The sequence below is a fragment of the Chinchilla lanigera genome, unplaced genomic scaffold (genome assembly GCF_000276665.1).
Source record: "Chinchilla lanigera isolate Chin_1 unplaced genomic scaffold, ChiLan1.0 scaffold00176, whole genome shotgun sequence".
In the NCBI taxonomy this organism is placed as follows: domain Eukaryota; kingdom Metazoa; phylum Chordata; class Mammalia; order Rodentia; family Chinchillidae; genus Chinchilla; species Chinchilla lanigera.
In genome coordinates this window covers 639,616-664,642 of record NW_004955577.1, presented here as the reverse complement: position 1 = coordinate 664,642, position 25,027 = coordinate 639,616, and the positions used below count along the sequence as shown (strand labels likewise).

Genomic DNA, 25,027 nt, shown 5'->3' with positions numbered 1-25,027 from the left:
TCTTATCTTGAGGAGTCTCATCCAGTCACCAAGATGCCGGGCTGCGCCTGAATTCCCACCCTCCTTCCTTAGCCTCCCAGTGCTGGGATTACAGGCGTGCACCCCCACACCTGGCCAGTTTTTCTGGGGGTCCTGACATTCCCTTTTAGGTTCAATTCTTCCAAATATTCCTGAAATCCAACGACTGCTGTTCACAGTGACGGGGTTTGTTACACCCTTTCCAAGGGGGGTGACAGAGAAGACACATCAGCGTTCAAGGACTAAAACGAAAAGGTAAATTTAATGCAATAACAATAATCTGAGGATAAATAAATCCACAACAGACCCTAAAGTTTGTAATCTTTTCCTTTCTTTGCAGAGAGGTTTTCTGAAAGCACATAGGACTGAAGATGTCAGGACAGAATTGCGTTTCTCAGCGTCCAGGTGGAACAGGCCGCTGCTCCCTGCCGCCCTCCTCTCACGCGCTGGCCGCCGACCAAAGTGACCGCTTCTCCTGCTGCACTCAGGGTAGGTGTGAGTTTCAAGAATAGCTGGAGGGTTTGTTTCCTGAATCATCTTCTTGTGAGCCCATACTCTGTGCAGGGGAGTGAGGCAGAGGGTCTATGGTCACCTTTGTCAAGGGTCTGCAGCCCCAAACAAGCATACCCGCTCTCCCCATTCCTACGACCCAGAGCAAAGCTGCCCTGAGAACAGCAAGAACAACAGCTCAGGACCCTCCACCAGCACCCCTAAGCACACTTCAGGCCACTGCTGAAAATGCTTTTTTTTTTTTTGAGACAGGGTTGGCTATGCAGTTAGTTCAGGCTGGCCTTGGGCTCACTTTGTTGCCCAGGCTGGTCTCGAACTTGCAATGATCTTCCTGCCTCAGCCTCTCGAGTGCTGGGATTACACACCCATGAAAATGCTCTTAGGAAGAGTATCTGTGTAAACTTCCTGATGATGGGTTTCAAGAACAATGGCAACTTTACAATCCGAAACCAAGCTCCCTCCTTACGTGACAACACGCCCCCTCTCCACCCAACCCCACTCCAACCAGGAGGGAATCCCTACTCACCTTCTGCACAAACTGGGGATTGACTGTGATCTCCTGGTCCATGGCCTTCAGCCGCTCGTCCAGCTCTATGCACTTCAGCATCTGTACAACAGACCCAGGTGAACTTGGTCAGCAGGTACACTTGTGTCAATCACATCTTCTGTAACCTGGACTGTTAATGTGGGAGCCACAGGTTCATGACCCCGACCTGAACCCCCTGGGCTAATGCGTTTTGGAGTCAGAATTATTTTGGGTTTAGAAGGTTATCACTGTACTACATATGACCTAATACCCTGGCAAGGCCAAGGCAGCACCCCTGGTCAAACACATTCAGCATCTTTCACAGTGAAACAAGTATATTCATACTAAGTGAGATAAATAAAACCTACACACTGAATTACTCAGTAAACTTCCAGCTTTCAGGCTGCATTGTTTTTTAAATTTTAAAATTGCAAAAAACAGACTGTAGAGGTATCCTGTGTTACTGTGTGTTGCTTTCAGGCTGCTAATAAGGTAATGCTGGCTCAACCATTTTCCTGCTTATAGGTAAGAGACACAGACTGTGCTGCTGACCACCTCAGCCCCAGGAGCCAGCCCCGAACAGTTTGCCTGCCCCAGGAGGCACAGAGGGCCTCCGCTGCAGCTCACGCTGCCGCCGGCAGGCACTCCGGGCTGGCTCTGCCCCTCTCCCCCATCGTGACAAGCCTTGCCCCTAACCTCCCTGCCCAGACTCCATGTAAGTGGGTGTGGCTAAGGTGGTTCCAGACCTCTCAGTATTTTCAGAGTGAGCCAGGGGGGAAATCTGACCACATTTATATATAGCCATCCAACCCAGGAGGGTTTTAAGCGACCACTCTGAAGTGAACTCTGCAGGCAGCATTTGCAGGTGGGAACTGCCTGTATTTAAACAGCAGAATTACTCTGGAGCTCACAGCAGCACTCCACACAGCAGTGCTCGTCAAGGAGGTCGAACCCTGGTAGCCGCTTACCTCCTGATCGATGTTATGGAGCATGGCTGGGTTATTGTATTTTTCAGGGTTATCATGGAAACTGACCATACCGTCCTTCTGGTTAATACTTGCAAAAATTTCACCATCTTCTATCTACAAAAAAATAAAATAGGGAAAGCAGCTTAGAATACTAGGTATCTCGCCACTGGTATGACCAGGAAAAAGCACAGAAAGCAACTCATAAATGAACTTTCATGTGTCCTTTATTTTTGAGAAGTCTGATTAAGTTGCCTAGGCTGGCCTAACGCACAATCTTTCTGCTTTAGGCTCCCAAAGAGTCACAATTATAGGCACGGACCACCACATCTGACTGTGTGTGTGTTTTAACTGCCGTCAATTTGTACAGTGCTTACTACTATCCCATCAGAGAACTAAGGAGTACACACGAAGCTGACACACACAAAATCCCTGCCTTTGCGTTTTTTTACCTGAGGTAAATCCACAAAGCTGACCGCTGTAAAGTGAGTGATTCAGGCAGTTAGCGCAGTGCTGTGCAATCAGTGCCTTTATCTAGTCTACGACAAGTACATCACCGTAAAAGGAAACTCCGTATCCATTCGGAGTCACTCCACATCCCTCCCTCCCTCAGCTTCCTGCAGTTACTCGTCTGCTTTCTGTCTCTATGGAGTTACCGAGCCACACATGTTCTGTCAATGGAATCGTACGGTATCTGTCTCTGCTGCCTGGCTTCACCTAGTACAATACTGCTGAGGTGCCCTTGCCTTTTCTGGGGAGGGTAAGGGTTGCTGTGGATGAAACCCAGGCTTGCATGTGCTAGGCAAGTGCTATACCACTGAGTTACAGCCCCAGCCTGGCTCTTCAATTTTTAGTTTTTGTTTTTTTTTTTGTTTGTTTTTTTTTTTTTGCGGTACCGGGGATTGAACTCACGACCTTGCACTTGCCAAGCAGGCGCTTATGCCACTGGGCTACTTCCCCAGCCCCATCTTCTCTTGTTTTTAAATGCCCCTTTAACTGAGATACAATTCAAATACTGTACTACATTTAGGAGGTGAAGCTCTAACAGTCAGTGGCAGTTATCTTCTGAGTCTTCCAGAAAACTTTCCACCACTGCTGACTCTGGAGATTCACCCAACCGTCACCAGCACATCATAACCATGAAGTCAGGAAGTGAGAAGCAGCCATGCGTGGCGGTCTATGCCTAGAATCCCAGCACTCGGGAGGCTGAGGCAGGATCGCTTTCAGCCCACCCTGAACTACACAGGGACAGTGGGGAGACACACCTAAGTGGAATAAAGCGGGGTGTCAGTGTGCTGGTGGATTTTATCTATCTCTGAAGCCGCGCGCTGAGAATGCTGGTGTTTATCCGAGTGTCCCCTGTGCCAGCGCTACTCTAAATCACACACTGAACTGGCCACAGTGGGTAAGGGGTCCGTGAGAATGTAGGTCAACATCGGCACAGCGTTGAACCTTTCTTGCAGGGTGCCCTGATGTACAGCTGGAGCAAGCTGGTGATCTTATCACAGAACAGAAAGAATCATACTACTTTATGCCTCTCTGTATATCTGAAGTATTTCTTGGGTGTTTACATGAAACAATGTTTTCTGAGCTTTAGAAAAACTGATGATGAAAACGTGTAAATATAATAAATAAGGAACACAAGTAGGACACAACAGCCAGGTGTCATGGTGCACACCTGTAATCTCAGCCCCCAGGAGGCTGAGGCAGGAGGATCACTTCAAGTTTGAGGCCAGCGTGGGCTACAAAGTGAGCTGAAGGCCAGCCTGAACAGTGTAGGGAGACCCTGTCTCAAAAAAAGACAAAAAAAAACGAAAAAAAGGGGACAAACAGGGTAAATAATGGGTAACTACTGCCATAATTTGAACACCATTTAATTGTCTGCATGTCCCCAAAAGATTTATTACTATTGAAGGCCTGGTCTGCAGTGTGCTGCTGGGAGGTAGTGGTGCAGCTGTGAAGCAGAAGGGCCTGTGGGGAGACTCGAGTCACCACAGGAGTGCCTGAGGGGGCTCTGGAGCCCCTGCCTCTCTCTGCTCTGGTTACGGTGTGACTGGCTCTACACGCGCCCCTGCCGGGACATGCTACCAGAGGCCAAACCAAAGGGGCCGCCCACCTTGGACTTGAGCATCCAAAACTGTGGCCTAAGTAAAGCTTTGGCTTTTCCTACTTTAATGTTAGCTTCCTCGTGTATTTCATTATACTAACACACATCCGACTAATACAACAATAACTGGAAAATCCTACACACGAAGAAATAGACCAAATGTCACCGTGGGTTGACTCTGGACGTCTCTCCAACCCCCGTCCTTCTTTTGTGTTTTATCCATAATGAATACTTGGTACTTTCTCAGGGAAATAATCTACTATTTTTGTAAAGGAAAACACACTTACCATGTGTAGAACATACTTTTCTGCCTCCTGAGGCCCAGATAACTGCACACGACTTGCCATATCTTGTAATGATAGCGTTAAAAATGTCTAAAAATCAGAAGTGAAATTAATCGCACACAAACACAAGAAAGTTGTTTTGCTAAAGTAGCTACAGATATACGAATGCACTATGCAGCTATAAAAAGAAAAAAGTGAGGACAACTTTTATGAACTGAAAAGGAATCCAAAATACATTTATCACTAGTACACAGAAAAAAAAAGGAGGCTGCTTAACAGTGTACCTGGCATGCTAGCATTTGTGTAGATGAACGTAAGGGAAAGACTGCTTGTACACGTATGTGCATGTGTGCATGTGCACATGGAGCGGACTCAGGACACCTGGACAGACCCCCTTGTATCACTGGGCTGCTTCTGGAGAAAAGATAAGGACGGCTGAGGGGGTCTGGGCATGTGGCTCTGTGGCAGAACCCTTGCCTGACATGTGAGAGGCCCTGGGGTTTGAACCCCCACAATGCAAAAAAAAAAGAAAAAGAAAAAAAAAGAAAAGAATGGCTGGGACACAGAAATGAGGTGGGGATCTTTATTTATGTTACTTTTTTTGAATTTTGTATTACAAATGTATTACCTATTAAAATAAAATTTAAAAAATCACATTCATCCTTCAAAATTCAAAGTTAAAATTTTAAACAAAAGAGTAAACCAACAGAGAAAGACTACCTTTGATGCACAAAGGAAACCAGTATTTACCACTGCTTTGCTGGAATCTGATGAAAATGCTCCCTTTCAGTAACAAATTAAAAGAGCTTTTTCTCAATGGCAATTGGCAAAATTTATGACATCTTCAGGGTTAGGCAAGTTAAAACTGTAGTCTTAAAAGAAAGAAAAAAATTGGGGAATTGAGGGCAGGGCTGCAGATGGATTCCAGAGCTTCACACATGCGACACCACTGAGCTACACCCCCAGCCTCAAATTCTTTTTTTTTAGCCTCAAATTCTTGATAAGCTTAAAAAAAAAAAAAGAAGTATACACACTTAAGTTGGGAGGCTACCACCTGAGGAACTGAAGGTATTTTGCTAATGTTAAGAAGTATGTGACTGGTTTAACACAAAGTGAGGGCTCAAAAGTGAACATTTCTAAATATATAAAACTCATCTTCCCTAGTTCAGAACTAACCGAAGCAGAGGACTAGATGGGCGAATTACGAACTGTCCGTACAGCCTGTGACACAGGCTCGTGTTGCTGTGGAAGAGATTCATGATGTACTGAACAAATACTGCAGGTGGAAAAGGCACGCAGAATGACCTCAACTACACATAGCTGAGAGTGTGCACACACACAGGAGAGAGAGAAGCTAGGGGGGTCTAGAAAAACGTTCACACTGCGTCAATACAGAGTAACCTCTCGGCACTGAAGGGGCGGATTAAACTCCCATTTGACAGCCCTTAGCTGTCGCTGTCTCCAGCCAGGAAGGCCTTGACACGGCTGCTGTGGACATTTCCTGAAAATCTTTTGATTTTTTAACTTCTTTTCACTTGGCCAGAGAATTCCTTTGGGTTAGACAGGGTCTTCAGGGACACTGTCCCTCCTTACACCTTCGTGTGACCATCCTCTAGTGGCCTCCGCAGTGCTCACAGTCCAGGCTGCCACAATCCACCGTGCGTCAGCACATGAAGGGCCCAGGAGCCACTGCCAGCCTGCCCTGGCCACCACACACTTCTCCTGCTCGGCCACACTCCTGTCACGACACAAAACCGCAGCGCACCATGCGGTGGTCTCAGAGTACACACTACCAACCACGCCAAGGCGAGGGACTGCGGCCGAGTGTTCCCCGCAGAGCCGAGCGAGGCACCTCACTGCTGAGCTACACCCTTAGCCATATTTTATTCTGAGACGAGGCCTTGCTAAACTCCCCAGGCTGGTCTCAAATTTACAGCCCTCCTGCCTCTGCTAACCCGTTACATTGCTTAGATTGATCTTTTTAGTCTCCAGGTCAAGCTGGTTTTTCTCTGGTTGACAAGGTCACATTTATTTTTTAATCCTTTTTATTTTTATGGTACTGGGGCTTAAAACCAGGGCCTCTGTACTAAGCTACATCCTCAGCCCAATTTTAACTTTGAGACGGGGTCTCAGTCACTAAGTTGCCAAGGCTGATCTCAAACTTGCGACTCTCCTGGCTCAGCCTCCCAGAGTGCTATGGCTACAGATGTGCCACACCCTAATCCCTTTTTATATTTTATTTTGAGACAGGGTCTCACTGAATCGCTAATGCCACCATGCCCAGCTTTGATCTACCTTGAGTTACTTTTCACATTTTTTTTCCTGTGTGTGTGTGTTGCCAGGGACTGAACCCAGGGCCGTGTACACACCAGGCAAGTGTTCTACCTCTGGACCAAATCCCAGCCCTACTTTACTCTTACAAATTAACTTCTTACAGATTCTTTGCGGATCTTCTTATGTGAGTCAGCAAGCTCTAGTTACTCTCCCTGGAGTATCCGGAGGGAATTCCTCCTCCTGTGCAGTGGCTGCCTCCTCACATCCTTCCTCTCCTCTTCAAGAGCCTTTGTTTTGGCACGGCCTGCCCACCTCCAGGACTATCCCATCTCACGGCTCTTTTTCTAGTTTCCTGGGGCAAGTCTCCTGCCCTGAGATCTCAAATTGCCAAATCCACCATCCCCTTCCACTGCTGGGCAGCCTGGCAGCTGCACAGGGAAGGGATCACCACATTCTCTCCACTGGTGCACTGCTTGCTGGCTCTCTGACCAGACTTTTGCCACCAGAAAAAAAGCAAGGCACTGTGTTTAAGCTTCCCTCAGGAAGATCCCTACTGCTTGCAGTGTGTGACTTTTTAACACAGATGACTATTTTCTTTTTGTACTTTCCTGCACTAACACTTATTAATATACTTTTTTTTGTCTTTTTGAGACAGGGTCTCACTATGCAGTTCACGCTGACCTTGAGCTCACTTTGTAGCCCAGGCTGGTCTCGAACTCGCAACAATCCTCCTGCCTCAGCCTCCAGAGTGCTGGGATTACAGGCGAACATACTTTTTAATAAAAAAAAAAAATCAGATTATTTTCATCTTGAAAATTACAACTTGCCTACATCCTAGGGTTCAACTGTACATGGCTTATGTAACCCTGGCAACAATCACATCAGTGTCACAGGATGTTACAGAAACTCAAGCAGCGGGGAGCACAGCCTGGGAACTCCCAAGGCCAGTTCTCCGCCCCCAGCTTCCCACCTGGAACTGGTGACCCCTCCAAGGCTACTTTCTCTACTCCCAGTGTAGCCGTATCTCCTACCTTTCCTCCTCTTCTCAAATACCCTGCTCTAGCCCTGAAAAGACCAAAAGGTACCAATCAAACTAAAAACGCAGCCACCGTGGAAGATCTCTCTACAGAAAGCCTGCCACTCTGAACGCCTGTGCCTGCTCCTCACTGCCAAGAAGGGAAAGAGGAGAAACAAGGTCCAAGAGAATGCAGAGATGCCGTCGCGGGCAGCTCTCGCCTCACCTTCGTTAGCCTCTGAATGTTCTTCTTATAGAGGGAAGACAAGCACTGCTTCACCAGGCCCATGTTGTTATCGCGTGTGAAAGTTTCACTGTGCTTGTTGACCAGGTTCCGGAGTTCTGAGGGGTTATTGGTTGAGTAAACTTGTGCTAGCTCATGGTATGCATTGCTGAGAGGCTGAAGGCAGGAAAATGTCAAGTTAAAGTTTCAGAGGAGTACAATTTGTATATAAAGTAAAAACAAAAAGAAACTTATGGTATTACATTTTGAGTAAATACACTCCATGTAGTTTCTAACAAATGATAATTTAACCAAAACAAATGCCTGGCTTTTGTTGCCCCCCCCCAACCCTTTTTTTTTTTTTGGTGGTGGTGGTGCTACAGATTGGACCCAGGGAGCAATGAGCCACATCCTCATCCCTGAAAAAGGGTCTCAGTGAGTTGCCCAGGCTGGCCTCTTAAGTTGTGATCCTCAACCTCCCAAGTACCTGGGATTATAGGGCTGTACCACTGCACTTAGAAACTGTGTGGTTTTTAAGACCAAAGGTAGAAACTCACTGTGGAGTAATTTGTTGTCAATAAAACTTTATAGCAAAGAGCAAATAACTATAAAGCAAGTGAAAGTTCACTTAATTTAGTGAAAACACGTGTCTTTTTTTCTAGTGGTCATATTTTTTTCTGTTGACAAATTACAGTTGGAAAAAGAGGAAAATATCATTTTCAGCTCTCTAAAACACACCCACACAGTCTTACTAGGCGCACTTGTACTTCTGTTAAGAGATTAAGGCGGAGGTCCAAGAGAATGTAGAATGGTCCTAAGGAACACTATCAACAGGCAAACACTGGATTGAAACCCGCTTCTCTCTGAAATCTCTGTGCCCTTTTTACCATTTATATTATCATAAATAAATTAAGTATTGTGAATGATGCCCCAACCTGTGAAGGTGTAATTTATAAGACATTCCTTCTACAACAGGTTGGCTCGGGGGCCGCTGGAAGGACCCTGGAAGGTTCCTGACAGCGATGTGAGAGCGGCTGCCCTACACCAACCCCCCATAGCTCTCACCTATCACCAGGCAGCCAGAGCCTGAGAACCGCAACAGGGCTCTCAGGCGGAAGACACCCGCTACCCTGCTCGCAGCACTGTGTCCTTAACACACAGAGGATTTTTCTTTATGCTTTTCTGTACTGTTTGAATACTTCAGTATGTATTTTTTAAGAATTTGTTTTATGCCATAATATTTTACTGACAATAAGCCAGGAAATCATCTCATCTAAAATTATGAGTTCCTTTTTTTTTTTTTTCTTTTTTCTTTTTTTTCTGGTACCAGGAATTGAACTCATGACCTTGCGCTTGAAAGGCAGGTGCTGTGCCGCTGAGCTAAATCCCCAGCCGCTAAACATGTACTATGATTTTTTTTTTTTGTTTTTTGTTTTTTTTTGCCCGGTACCGGGAATTGAACTCAAGGCCTCGCGCTTGCCAGGCAGGCGCTGTGGCACTGAGCTAGATCCCCAGCCCCTAAAATTATGAGTTCTGTACAAGGAGGATCAGGGTAAAATTATTACCAAAACGACTGTGACCTCATAACTCTTTGGAACTACTCTTTTTTCTCTCTTTCTACTTTTTAAGAAGCCACAGCACGTATCTAAAGAGAAGCTTATGTTTTGACTGTCCCTGGGTTGGGTTGTCAGTGAGAAACAGAAGTGCAGGAGCAAAGCTCGTAGTTCTCCTCCAAGGGCTCTGGTAAGGTTTCCTAACTCTTGGGCAGGTTTGAGGTTCAATCAAGTCAGCACCACTTTGTCAGTATTTTGACTAAAATGTAATGAAGAAATACAACGACAAAAGTCCACCCCTGTAGGGGCTTTCACATCTATAACCATAAATATCCAGAGCCAAGCTCTGGAAGTCCGTTCCTGAGACACGCTCCTGCCAACCAGGAGAGCACAATGCACACTGACCGGCTCAGCTGCACTCCCAGGCTCCCAACACACACTGCATAAATACCTGCTGATCTGAGGCTGCTGAGAGTTGGATTACTATGAAATAAGAAGACTGAACTCTATCACTGTTGGAATATTACTGTACGTACTTATTAACATGTAGGAAAGTCAGTTTGATTTTAAAAACTTACCTTAATAAATCTACCCACAATTTGAGATGTATATTTTGGTAGCTGTTGTACTTTCCCAAGTAATATCAAAGACACTAGAATATACTTTTTATATGATTCCAACATGATATGACTGACCGCCATAGCAGGAGTAGTTATAGCCTGAACAAGAGAAGAATGGATAGTGTAAACAGAACACACGTAGCAAGAAACAGCAATTAACCACATGTATCACTTTATTATAAAACAAATTTTAATGTCCTGTTATTATTTCTTTTATCATTACTACTATTATTATTTGCAATATTGGGGATGAAACCTAGAGCCTTTGTACTGAGCTACAATCTGTTTTATTTTTAATTTTGAGACAGAATCTAGATTAAGTCCCTAAGTTGCCCAGGATAGGCTTGAACTTATGATCCTCCTGCCTCAAGCCTTCCAGAGCGCTGAAATTAAGGGTGTGCCATCAGTGAAACATTATTATTTTTACAACAGCTTTATTGAGCTAGAATTCATAGCACAAAATTTATCCCTTTGAAGTATAAAATTTGGTGGCTTCAAATATATCCACCATGTTGAAAAATTATCACTACCTAATTTCTCTACATTTTCATCTCTTCAAAAAGAAACCCTTCACTCATTAGCCATCATTCCCTCTCTCCCCTGCCCCACAGCTGCAGCGCTACTGCTCTATCTTCTGTCCATGGCTTTGCCTATTCCGGATGCTCATGTAAACTGCACCATAGGATGCAAGGACTGGCTTCGCTAACTTAGTGTTTCCACACTGCAAGGTTCCTTCACATCGCAGCAGGCATCAGCGCTTTACTGCTCTGTGGGAGTGAAGAATATTCCACTGTGCAGATACACCGCACTTTACCCCTCAGTGATGAATCTCTAACTTGTTTTTACTTTTTGGTTATAATGCATAACGATACTCTGAATATTAGTGTACCTGTTTTTGTGTGGACATCAACCTTCATTTCTCTTGGGAATATTCTTAGGAGGGAAATAGATGGGTCATGTGGTAACTCTGTTTCACATTTTGAAAAAAAAATCTATTTTTTTGTGCTGGAGCTGGAATCCAAAGCCTTACACATGCTAGGTAGGCACTGTACCACTAAGCCACAGCCACACCCCCAGCCCAAGGTTTTTATTTTGTTTGTTTGTTTGTTTTCTGGTACCAGGAATCCAACTCATGACCTTGCACTTGCCAGGCAGGCGCTGTGCCGCTGAGCTAAATCCCCAGCCCCTATTTTTGTCTTTTGAGACACGGTCTTGCTATGTAGTTCAGGCTGGTCTTAAACTGGCAGCAATCCTGCCTAGGCCTCCCCAGTGCGGGGGATTATAGGTGTGTGCCACGACACCTGGCCTTTTTTTGTTTTTTTGAGACAGGGTCTTGCTATGCAGTTCAGGCTGGCCTTGAACTTACTATGTAGCCGAGGCTGGCCTCAAAATCAGTGATCCTCTTGCCAGCCTCCCAGGTCTGTGCCACCATGCCTAGCCCAAGTTTTATTTTAACTGCCAAACTTTTCCAAAGTGACCGTATCATTCTGTAATCCTATCGGCAATTACAAGAGTTTTAAAGTTTCCAAATCTCAGCAACACCTGTTATACATTAGCTGTTCCAGTGGGTATGAACTGGTATCACACTATGGTTTGAACCTGCATTCTCTTGGTAACTAATGATTACAAGAATCTATCTGGTGGCTGTTAGCCATCTGCATATCTTCTTTGGCGGAATATCTACTCAAATCCATTGTCTGTTTAAAAACTCTGACTTAGTTTTGAGTTGTTAAGGTCTCAGTATAGTCTAGATGCAAGTCCTTTAACAGAAATATGATCTGCAAACATTTTCTCCCATTGTTTGACTGCCTTTTCACTGTCTTTCAGCTAGGTTCATGAACGTCAACAAGAATTGAAAAACCATCACATCCAAATGAGCACAAATATTCCAAGTCAAAATCCAAACCACTTGCCTATAATCCCAGCACTCGGGAGACTGAGGCAGGAGGATTGCTGTGAGGCCAGCCTGGGCTACATAGCGAGACCCTGTCTCAAAAAACTGAAAAAACTGAAAAAAAAAAAAAAAAAAAAAAAAAAACAACCCAAAAACAAACAAAAAAACACCACAAAACCCCCCACCAAAATCCAAATTACTAAACCCGTAACTCTTGAGACTTCTACAGAAACACGTAAGTGCACAAGCACTCATGTACAATGATTCCCAGTACTGCACTCTTTTAGTTGTGAAGTACCAGAATTCCCTGGTCAGGGACTAGGTCAGTCCATGAAGTGGTATGATATGAAGCTAGCTTCACTTTTTGCTTTACACCTGCTAAATGACCTGAATTTTCTCAATAAATACATCCTTCTTTTGGAATTTTCCTTAAAGCTCTTAAAAATATACCCTCTCTGAAATTAGAGTAGTAATACCATCTACATGCATATTATTAAGACATAGCTGCATACATGGAGACCCTGTCTCAAAGCAACAAAATAAAGGGAAAAAAAGCTATATGAAGAAGACTAAACACTAGAGACAGTGCTTATCATCAGGTGAAACTCAGGGAATAAATGTATTTACAGGTAACAAGATCATCCCTTAAACATCTAAAATGTTTTACTGTTTTGACTGCTTGAGATAGAAATATTTTCTAGGTGCAGTGCACACTTTCCTGCCTTTTTAAAGTCCATATCACCCTGACATTGGTATTATAATAATGCATCTAGTGGCTACAAAGTGTATTTTTATCATTTCCTAAACGTGCACTCTTGAACACAGGTCACCTTGGCAGACTTAATCTGACTAGACACATCTTTTAATGACATGGTCCCTGACCACCACCCCTCATGGGGCCTTCCCAAGGCTTTCTCGGTATAGGCTTTCTCAGCAACCATTTGTTTTGTTTTGTTTTTGTTTTTGTTTTTCTTCTGGTACCAGGAATCGAACTCACGACCCTGCGCTTGCCAGGCAGGCGCTTTGCCGCTGAGCTAAATCTCCAGCCCCTTCTCAGCAACCATTTGGAGTAGCACCGCTCAGAGCCCACAAGTGAGTACGTGTAAAGGCTCATGGTGACAGTCAGCTTGATCAGTCCGAGAAACTAGGAGAGTAAAGCACACTAGGAGAAACCTGGAGAAACTAGGAGAGGAAAGGAGGGTGTGTGGGGGTGGGTCACTGGAGTGTGTGGGCTTGGGGACTGTATCCGGTCCCTGGCCTCTTTCTCTCTGGCTGTTTTCTTCTCTGCTTCTTGCTGTCATGAGGTTAGCAGCTTTCCTCTTCTGCCATGTTTCTACGCTGCAGCCGAATGAGCATGGACTGAATGAAACCTCTGAAACAAGGGCCAAATAAACCTCTCTATCTTTAAAATTGTAGGTGTCAGGTATTTTGTCAGAGCAACGGAAAGGTGGTTAATTTAGTATCTGTGTATTATAAATTGGTATTCCAAGTAAACTGTGAGCTCTTTCAAGATGCATGCTAGAATTAAGTACGAACTTCCACGCATCTGACTAGTTTACCTCAGAACACCGGTATTAATCAATACTGTGTATCTTTTTTAGACCCAGAATAAACCTCCTGAATAGTCCACCAAACTGCAATATACTTCACTGCACAGACAACGATGAGACACATGCAAGGCTGGAAGGATCTTTTCACTATGTGCTACTTTTAAAATTTTGAATTATGAGAGTACTGTATATAAAACTTAATAAAACACCACACATGGTTTTAGAACAAGTTGATACCTCAGAAATTAATCTGATCAATCTCTTCCCTATGGACAAAGAGAACTATAAAGATACAAAAATGTAACTTGCCCTAAATCCAATAGAGTGTAAGTGGAAAGGCCCTGGCAGATTAGAAGCTACCTGCTAGCACTCTTTTCTACACCACCACTGCCCCTCTGCTTAAGCAGGAGCAGGTCACCGCCGTTTACATGACCAGAGAAATGGTCTTTGAAAGGACTCCCCATGAAACTCAAGAGGTTTCTCACCCAGTCTAGCTATAAACCCAAGGGGTATTTCTTCGATCACACAAATTGAAAACCACCTCAGGGACCCGCAGAGAGGTGATTACCTGTTCATAAAAGTAGAGTGCTCTTTCAAAGTTCTTCAGCCCAGTATAGATCATTCCTCCATAATAATAGTAACATAAAAAGTGTTTTGCATCATAGGCTCCATTCTCTTTACAGATATCCATCATGTCCACATCAAGGTATGGAAGGGCAGGCTTAAAGCATTTTGCCAGCAAACAAAGCTGTGGACAAATTTGTATTAAATCATCACTTTATTTTGGCAGGCTTTAGCGCAAGGAGGAAATTCAAAGATTCCAGAAATTTCAAAAGAAAAAAAATGTTATTTTTGTTTAACAATGTATTAAAATGATCTAAAATGTTACCACATTATTCAATTTCTTAACAATTCAGAATAAAACGTATTAAAAGCAAAACAAACAAACAAAATCAACCAGTTATAATGTAGAGTACTTCACAGGTGAACTGAGAAGAAAGAACTTCCCAGATACTCTCAGTTACCACCTAACCCATCCACACCCGATCTGTTCTGGGATCTTCAGTGAAGAGGTACAGCACAGTCGGCACGGTGTGGCAGGTGAACCCTCAGGTGTATGTAGGAAGCGGCACAAGGGAGGAACGTGAGTGCACAGGGAGGCGCTACACTAGACAACGGCGACCAGGCGTAACACCTGCAGACACACTCAGACTTCATAAAATCAGTGCTCTGCTGTATGCTCTACCTCAGTCACAACTGTTTTTTTAAAGATGAAAAATAAAAAAAGAAAGTCCACCTTCATGTGACATTAGAATGTATGTCTGAAATAATCCACACACCATGAGATACCCCTACGGACCGGCGGACCTACATCACACTCATGTCATGGAACACCATGCAGCTGCTAAGGGATCAGCTCTAAGATACATTAAATAGGAAAAGGCAAGAATTTGTACAGATTACTAGAATTTGTAAAAAAAAGAAAAAAACTAACACTATATACCCATACACGTTTGATATGTGCAAGAAACACCCTGGAAAGGATACATAAGAAATTACTAATAATAGTTTTCTTTGGAGAGAAGAAATGGTTGGCTAGCAAACAGAATGGTAGACTCACTACATATCCTCTTTTTTGCCTCTGGTCTTTGAGTCACGTAAAGTAAGATAAATAAATGAGTATTTTAAGGTGTAAAAATTTATCTGGGTTTATTCTCAGATTTTGTAGCTTCTACAAAAGAAAATGGTTTGAGGGGTCTTTGTTGTTTTAATGTTACAAGCAATCATTAACTGCCATATCTGGTCTACAAGCTTACTAGCTGTTAAGTTCCAACCTGCATATTCCAACTCCTACAACGTAACACAGTCTCTTCCAAATAACCTTTACACATCCAATACAGTGTTAAGCAAGCCCCTGACCAGCTTTACACCGTGCTCCTTACCTGGCAGAGATCAGCGTGTATGGAGGTCAGCTGGTTTGTATTCATCTGCATCTTGTCTATGGCTTGCTTAAGGATACCAATTCCTCGCAGGGGCTGTCAGAAACGACATCTCTTTCAGACAAGTTCTCAAAGATGGCAGCACATTGGATCTTATGTTGTCACTTACAAATAAAAAATAATACTAATTGATAGGTTCCTTTAAATAACAATGTGAGGTTTCCATACTGTCAGGAAATGTCTGTCCCTTGCTTCTTAGAATATTTAGATAATTCAGCACCACATTTTAATCAAAAGTCTTTTTTACAAAAAAAAAACAATAATCAAAAGTATCACTTTCTCAATAGCTTATACTTAAATTTAAACAAATAAAAGTTTTCCAAATCATTACAATAAATGAGAACCTATGTTTACAATAATTGTGATAAAGGTGCTGGCTTTTTCCCAGGGGTCAGACAAGCCCTTATTTAGTAGTGTATCATTACTAAAACTAACACAAGCTAAAACAGACTGTTTCTGCCTAAGGCACAATCTTTGGACAGAAGATGAGATTATAAAGTAAGTAACTTGGGCTGGGGATGTAGCTCAGTGGCAGTGTTTGCCTAGCATGCACAAGGCCCTCAGTTCAATCCCCAGTACCACACACACACACAAATAAATAAATAAATAAATAAATAAATAAAAATAAGTAACTTACTTTATGGCCTTTTCTATAAAGACTTGGTGGCTTTTTTTTTTTTTGAGACAGGGTCTCACTAGGTTGCCCAAGCTGTACTTAAAAGTCCTGGGCTCAAGCAAGCCTCTTGTCTCAGTCTCCCAAGTGCAGTACATAGGACTATAAGCAAGCACCCATATCCGCTTTGACTTATTTTTTTAAAACCATCTCTTTCAGACAGTTGATTTAGTCCTCCTACGGAATAGCAACTGGTTCTTTCTGCCATCAGCCTCTTTAGAGCAAGTAATCTTAAAAGTTTACTTTCAAATAAAAAAGAAATACCCACATTACAACATGTGTGAGTATCACAAAAAGTGAAGAACGAACTGCCTCCAGTGAAAGGAGATTAAAGAAATACAACAGCATAAGACCTGAGGTCTTGTTTTGCTATAAAACACATTAGCTGGGCCTGGGGTTATAGCACAGAGTAAAAAGCTTGCCTACTACGTGCAATGCTCTGGGTTCAATCCTCATTGGAAAAAAAAGAGCACACTTAATATATAGCTGAACAGCTGAATATGAATGAGAGCCTGTGGATTTATAAAAGGATTATATCAACATCTATTTCCAGGTGCTGGCCATCTGACTGTGGTGCCTACCTGTAATTTCAGAAACTCAGGAGGCTGAGGCAGTGAGATTTCAAGCTCAAGGCCAATTTGGACAACTTATCAAGACACTGTCTCAAAAAAAACAAGGTCTTAAGCCAGGCATGGTGGTGCATGCCTGTAATTACAGCACTCAGGAGGCTGAGGCAGGAGGATCACTGTGAGTTCAAAGCCAGCCTGAACTGCATAATGAAACCCTGTCTCAAAAAGAAATAAAACAGGTCTGTGGATGTAGTCAGTTCAAAGGCCCTAGATTGTCTTTAATACCACATACAAACACATAGGAAGACTGACAAACAGACACACATGCACAACAATGTCCTAATTTTTAGGAAGCACCCATTAATGTAATTAGAGGCAAGGATAGCCTATTTAAAATTTGCTTTCCAATGCTTCAGAAAGAAAAACTGATAGAGTGAAAAAGAAAAGCAAATGTGGAAACATTACCATTTGGAAAATCTGGATGAGGTATACATGATAATTCTTTATATTATTCTTGCAGCACTTTACCTTTTTGTTTCATTCTGTTTTGTTTTTGAGACATGGTCTCACTGTGTAGTTCAGGCTGGCCTTGCCCTGAATTCACTGCAGCCCAAGCTGGCCTCAAACTTACAGTGATCCTCCTGCCGCAGCTTCCCAAGTGCTGGAATTACAGGCCTGTGCCACTACACTCAGCTGCTGCAGCATTTTGAAAGGCCAAAAATATGTGAAAAAACTAACAGACTAAAATAGTAGGTTACAACATAAAGGGCACAAAATTGGTTTCTTTATTTTTTGTTTATTGTTATTTTGTGTGTGTGTGTGGTGCTGGGGAGAGAACCCAGTGGAGCCCAGGGCCTCTCACGTGCTTCGGTCAATGCTCTACCACAGCCCAGAGTGGCAGTTTCAAAAGCAACAACCAGTCTCTTTTTTTCTCTTCTCTCTTCTACATGCATGAAAAGCTGAACCTAGGGCCTTTTTGTTGTTGGTTTTTTTTTGTTTTTTTTCTGGTACCGGGAACTGAACTCACGACCTTGCACTTACCAGGCAGGCGCTTTTGCCGCTGAGCTAAATCCCCAGCCCCTTGAACCTAGGGCCTTTAAAAAAAAATTCTGAGACAGGGTCTCCCTAGGCTGGCCACAAACTTGTAATCCTTCTACCTCAACGCTCCTGAGTGCTGGGAGTACAGACGTGCACCATCGCATGTGCCCCGGGTCACTCTTCTGACAAAGGGACGAGGCACCCTTACAGCAAAAGCTTGGGGCGCTCTCTAGTAACCACAAGCACTCGGGTGTTAGCGTGCTGCATACTGACTTGGAGTCTTAATAAACCAGTTCACTGTGTAAGCTGTAGACCCATTACAACAGAACCTTGAATACCTGATAAGAATTCTTACCTGCTTTCTTTCCACAAGAGCGTTTGTTAGCTGATGGCAAAGTCCAGCAACTAGATACAATAATAACAAAATGTTGAAAACGTAAGTAATTATAAAAGCAAAATACATTCAACAGAACATAACGTATTACTTAGCTTACAAGTGTCTGTTGCATATCGGATGTGCTCCCCATTACAAGTACTGATGAAAAGCTGAACCTGTGAGAATAATGTTTCGAAGTCAGGAACACTGGGCATAGAAAACTTCACAAACCTAGAATAAGGAGAAAAGAATCTAATTACTCTGATATTTCACGGGGCAAAGCATAGAAACAACTTATGTCTAAAGTCCACCCTGCCTCCAGTAGTCTGTTAAATGAGGAAAAGTATTTTTAAAAATTAAGACTAAGTTTCCATGTTCTTTTGCATAATCAAATACAGAATAAAGACACAAATAGGGACTAAGAAAAATATACTTAAAAGCAACTTTCAAAATGAGAAATTCCATCAAATGTGGCCAACTAGCAAGCTGTTTAGTACTTGTGAATGAACCATGTACACAGTTTTGGGTTTTGTTTTGTTTTTCTCAGTATTGAGGACTGAACCCAAGGAGTACTGAGCTACATCTCCAGCCGTTTTTATTTGTTATTTTGAGACAGGGTCTCACTATGCTGCCCAGGCTGGCCTTGGCCTCATGATTATCAGCCTTCTAAGCAGCTGGGATTACAGGTGTGCACCACCACACTCATCTCTAAATATAAACTTTTAACTAAATTTGTTTCTCAAATTTTCCCTTTTGCTCCAGCATGGTCATGACACTTGCTCAAGCCCAGCCCAAGCAACTTAGTGAGACCCTGTCTCCAAATAAAAAATAAAAAGAACTAGGAATATAGCCCAGTATGAAAGCCCTCAGTTTAATCCCTAGCACGAAAAGAAAAAAAATCAACTGTTGGAGCTGGGGATGCAGCTCAGTGGTACAGCATGTGCTTAGTATGCACAAAGTAGCAGAAAATAAAAATCGGTTGTTGCTTTTCCTGCTTTAAGAATGTACTGAAGGCAGGCAAGAAATGATAGGCCTGAACTAGTGGGAATCTAAAGCAGTGGCTCAGGTTAAAGACATTGTTGCCAGGATTTGGTGATGCTGTGACCTATCTTCAAGAAAAGCTTAACAGAACTAGCTGATGGGCAGGACCGGAAGAGAGATGTTGAAAAGGAGGCAAATGATTCATCCTGAATAACCCAGTAAATGGTGCCAGGGGTCACAGACAGGCTTCAGGGAAGAAATCATACAATTCCACACTACCACTGTTATAAGCAAACATAAAGCTTTTCTTAAAATAAAATTTTAAAAACCCTGAAGTTAATTGCAAGAAAAATGAAATGATATTATTACCTAATCCAGTATCTCCTACATCTTTCAGCTTGACTTCCATCTGTATAGTACTTTTTTTGGGTGGGCGGGGGTGGTGGTGGTGGTTCTTTTTGAGACAGGGTCTCGCTATGCAGTTCAGGATGGCCTTGGGCTCACTTTCTGGCCCACGCTGGTCTCGAACTCACAACAATGCTCCTGCCTCAGTCTCCTGAGTGCTTACAGGTGTGTGCCACCACGCCTGACTATAAAGTAGTTTTTTACTTAATAATGTCACCTTATATCTGTAATTACACTTTGTAATAATCAAGATATACCAGAAACACTTTCATTAAGGGTTCATAAGAAGTCAGTAAGACATTATTTATAAATAAAATACAAAGCTTAGTGTAATTGGGAGAATCTACATTTAAATCCAGGGCACCAGTTACAGGTTCAGCGTTTTCTAGGACTATAGAGTAACTGGTAACAATGGTTACACTATAGCAGTGATGGCGAACCTTTTAGAGCTTTCAATGATAACAAACAGCTGGTTGCGGCACACATGCTATAGGTTCGCCATCACTGCACTCTAGCTTCAGTATCTTTCATGTACACTATCCCACCTAAAATGTAGTATATGTGAGTTTATGTATATAAGACAAAACAAGTGCATATGTATAAAACATTCATGCTATCTGTTCGTTCATACTGGTAAGCAGCACAGGAAAACACAGCAGAATTCTTTGCATGTGTATGGTACCTGTATTAAGCCCAGGGCCTTGCACATGGTAGGCAAGAAGCACTCCACCACTGAGCTATGTCCCCAGCCCATTGGGCACCATGCTGGGCACCCTGTTGGCCAACTCCTTAACAGCACAGTCCCACAGAATTGTCTGCAATGGTATAAAGACGTTACATCTTTGCTGGCCAACACAATGGTTACTGTGGCTACAGGGTACCTGAATTACAGCATGCATACCAAGGAACTACATCTTTACCCTTATTTAATTTTCATTAGTTTTAAATAGCTACTATGATTAGTGGCCACTATACTACAGAGTACTGCTCCTGACCCTTTTATTCTCATAAGGTTTCTTCTCTAAATTCTGCTCCTGACACTTATGTTTGTTTCAGGAATCACAGTATGATTAAAACAACAGTACGAGTAAAACCAGACCTCCATTTTACATCAGTTTCTTCTCAGTTTACTTCTATTATTCCAAATCGCAGGACAACCACAATATCCCAATTTATAACACTATGACATTAACAGCAGCAAGAGAAGAATTCTGCATCTAGAGAAGAGTTATAAGGAACATCAACTGAAATACGTCCTTTAACTTGGTCTTAAAGAGCTTAAATTTGTTTGAAGATCTGTGCCAAGTATTAAAATAAAAAATTAATATTTTCATTGTATGTATTCTATCACACTCTGCTCCATTCTATTTTCTTTCTAAGTTAGAAAATGTGAACAAACTATATACTACATGAGTTAATGTATTCAGATAAATGCAAACTATAGTGCTCACAACTGCAATGGCCATTCGTTGTTTTTTTTTTTTTTTTCCATCTTTTTGTTTTTGTTTTTTTTTGGTGCCAGGAATCGAACTCAGGACCTTGCATCTGCCAGGCAGGTACTGCACCACTGAGTTTTATCCCCCATCCCTCCATTCATTTTAAATAAAATTTCAAAATGTAGATAACTATAAACAAAAGTAACTATAAACAAAAGGAAAATGATAAAACTGAACAAGATATGGTAAGCAACAAGCTGGAAGGAGTAAAATGTAACAACTATGGTATGAATAGTTTTGCAAAAGAACTCAAGTGTTGTTTGCATAGCTTACTTTCTACGCCAAAAGTAAGTGAATAAAGCCAGAAAGTACAGAGTGTTCAGTTTCAACAAGCACAAAACTATAAAAGAAGATGCCCTTACAAAACCGCAAGGACGCCCAAGGAGTGTTCTTGTACATCCAGCGCCCCAAGCACAGTGTCTAGATGGGATAAATTCTTCGCAAGGAGCTCCCCACTCTTGTTGATCAGTTCACAAAGCTGAGTCATTTGCCCTGCAAAACAGGAACACTAGCATTCAGTCACAGCACTAACCGAGCTAAAGGAACTCTAACTTCAGACTAACGCGCCTAAAGATGAGGTCTTATGTCTCCATCTTTCAGACGAGAACCAGAAGGAGCAGAGGGATCAAACAACCTGCCCACAGCCTCAGAACTAGCCGGAGACGACACCAGAACTCCCATTTCCCTCGGGCCTCCTTGTTATCCAGTTCTCCATCCAGTCCCTCAAGCCAGAAATGTACGCATTACTGTCATTCCTCTCGCATCTCTCTCTCTGTACGCAAAAGGTCGCCAAGTATCATTTAATCAAAATCTGGAAGTCCCTCAGCTCCACTCCTTCGCTCCACTCCCTTCCGTAGTCTGGATCCTCACCATCTTGTGTCTGAGCTGCGTTGTACTGTAAACCTTCTGAAGCATATGCCTACGTCCATCTTTCACTCTTTCAATCCATACTTCATGCTGGTACAGTCTGATCGTTCTAAAATGCAAATTCCATTAAATAACTCCAATGACTTTAAGAAATCTAAATGCCTCAGCCTGGCTTACAGAGCCCTTCAGTAACTGGTCCCCGTCTTCTCTCCAATTTACCTCTTGCTAACTCCCTGAACACACCCACCCACTCTTTGGTCACACCAACCTCAGAAAATCAATGTTCCGTATTTTGTCATTTTTATGCTTTCAGACATGCTGTTCTCATTCCCCTCACCCCAGACCCCCTGCTACCGGGGCCTCAAAATTCAACAACAGAGTTAGCCTTCGGTCTTTCCTGGGCCCTTGCCTCACGGCCTGTCTCCACCATTCAGCTGGATATATGTTCTCTCTGCATATAGGGGACTGTGATAAGGTAGTGATTCCACACAAATGAATAGACTGGTCTCTTCCCCCAGCTTCAAAATAGTGACTACTTATAGCCAAGCAAACCAGTGGTTTGTTGAATTAAACTCCTAACTTACTGATCTTTCCCCTGTACTACAATACACAACAATCTAATTACAGACACTGGGTACCCCTCAGCTGCCTTTCTGGTGGCAGCAGTGGTATATGTGGGTCCCTGGGCATTAGTCTCAGGCTCCCGCCTGCATTATTTATATATAGTAGCTATGTGAATTTTTTCTTTATTGAAAGGGTGCTCACATAGTATAATGCTTAAATCCAAATGACATCACTAGAGACTTTGATAATTTCATTTCTGGGGCTTCTACATTGCAACATATTTAAAATCCATCTTTTACTGAAAATAAAGAAAGTATCTCATTATCACACATATTGCAAAACAATAAACATCTGTCAAACTAGATATTATCACCCCACCATTATTTTATTACATAGAATTCACTGGCAGGTATGAAATATTTTCTCCCAGTTAAATGATTTTCCCTTTTCAAAGCCCACTACATGTTTTCTTTTTTTTTTGTCTTTTTGAGACGGGGTCTCCCTATGCAGTTCAGGCTGGCCTTGAGCTTACTTTGTAGCCCAGGCTGGTCTCAAATTCGAAACAATCTTCCTACCTCAGCTTTCCAAGTGCTGGGACTACAGGTGTGCGCCACCACACGTGGCCAAAGCCCACTACTTTAAGTAAATTTACAACACACTTCTTTGGGATTTTTGTTTTTGAGACAGGGTCTTGTTATGCAGCTCATGCTGGCCTTCAACTCGCTGTAATTCTCCTGGCTCAGCCGGCTGAATGCCTGCACCACCACATCCGGCAATTTACAACAATTTGAAACACCCAGAAATAAGCATTTCAGTCCACTAGTTTTCCCCCAATTTAATACTTGCAAGCTGGGTTGCTGTGAGTCATCAGATGTTAACTAGTGCAGAATCAAAAGTAAGTTTCAAGTGTCACAGGGTGCATCCGAAATACTGATACTATTCTTTCCACTTGAGGTGCATGTTAGAAGATTCTGAATAAGAGCACCTAGAACAGAAACTTATAAGCATTTCCTGTGCAACGAGTGAGCAGATGGCAGTGAAATTTCTATTTACTTCTACCTAGCAGACTTCCTAAAACAGTGTATTGCACAGAGCAAGAATCAAAGGCTTTCACATGAGTTACCCACCTCGATGCCCTTAACAGCCCTTTTCTGTTTTGTGAATGTGAAAACTGGCCCAGAGAAATCCAATGCTCACACAAGGGACTGAGACAGGATTCCAACGTGCATCTTTACGTCCTGAAGTAGAAACTAAGTGTGTGTGGCATACATGAATCCACAAATGGCTTCTTCATTCGTAAAACATGCAAGTCTGTAACTGACTTGTGAGCCTAATTTCTATCAATAGAGAGAACGCCAGGGAATTATTACTAAGCACAGTTCCACACCAGGTCACTTAAGTTTCATAACATTAAAGCAGGCAGCACGCCTGCATTTTTACACATGGAGATAAAAGCCTGAAGAGGTTGAAGGTGACTTGTCCAAGGTCACACAGCCCTTGAACTTCACAATTAACGGCCATCAACAATAACTCGTACATCTATCTATTGCATCCGATCTGACTCAAGCACTTTTTTACACGGTTTCTCATTCAATTCCCACAACAACTTTATGAAGTAGAACCTTATTTTTATTTTGCAGATAAGAGAGACTGAAGCATGGGGCAAGGGGGCCTTCAAAGCTAGCATCGAATTACTCTATTCGGAAACCCGTATTCTGTGGTTTCAGACGATAAAATGAATGAACCAAATAGCATGAAAATTAAGGGCAAAATAACCCAGGTAAAAATTCCATCCCCTAGAAACGGTGCTCTGCAGGCGAGAACTCCCTTGGTATTCGGTGGGACAAACACAGGCGCGAGGTCCCGAGCCTGCGCCCGTAAAGCGAACCCCCGAGCGCAGGAGCCCAGGAAGGACTCCGGGTGCGGGTCGCCCAGCGGCCTAGTCCGGCGGCGGCGGCGGCGGCAGGACAGAGCGCTGCGCCAATCACCGAAGTCGGCGGACCCGAAGGGGCCAATGGGCGCTCAGGAGGCGCCCGGCGGAAGTCACGCCCCCAAACTGTCAAGCGAGGCACCCGCTGGAAGGGGCCCGGGCCGGGGGGAGGAGAGCCCCGGCGGCCCGAGGAGGGAGGCGGCCGGCGGCACCGCGGGGCCGCGAGCGCGGGAGACCGCTCACGTTCACCCTGCGCTCCACCCTCCCCGGCTGACGGTCGCAACCCCGCGCTCGGCCGCAAGAGGAGGTGCGGTTCTCCTGAGGGCGGTCCCGGCCGTCCGCGCTGGCGCCGGAGGATGCAGGCCCACCCCCGAGGCCCAGCCCCACATCCCAGGGCCTCACCTTGGGCCGAGAGTTGTCGGACGCTGTTCACGAACTGCTCCAAGGCAGACGCCATGTTTCCCCGCGGGCGGCCCGAGCGGCAGAGGCGGCTCGCGCGGGAAAAGCCAGCCGCTCTGGGAGGAGGAGCCGCGGCGACACAGCACAGGGGCCCGAATGTGGCTGGCGTCACTTCCGCCTGTTCAGGCCC

The 25,027-nt window shown here is 43.6% G+C and overlaps 1 protein-coding gene across 2 annotated transcripts; it reads right to left on the bottom strand.

Moving 5' to 3' along the window:
* Positions 1-252: 252 nt before the first annotated feature.
* Positions 253-25,027, bottom strand: Cops3 (COP9 signalosome subunit 3). 2 transcript variants are annotated; one of them, XM_005413974.2, is made up of 12 exons: positions 24,841-25,027; positions 21,440-21,569; positions 18,314-18,426; positions 18,175-18,224; positions 15,483-15,575; positions 14,108-14,287; positions 10,054-10,194; positions 7,926-8,099; positions 4,414-4,500; positions 2,023-2,136; positions 1,055-1,135; positions 253-574 (listed from the first exon to the last, which is right to left on the bottom strand). In XM_005413974.2, exons 1-12 carry the CDS (start codon positions 24,893-24,895, stop codon positions 521-523), a joined length of 1,272 nt encoding a protein of 423 aa, XP_005414031.1. In that variant the 5' UTR covers positions 24,896-25,027; the 3' UTR covers positions 253-520. The 2 variants fall into 2 exon arrangements, with proteins under 2 accessions (XP_005414031.1, XP_005414032.1); XM_005413975.2 differs by lacking the exon at positions 21,440-21,569.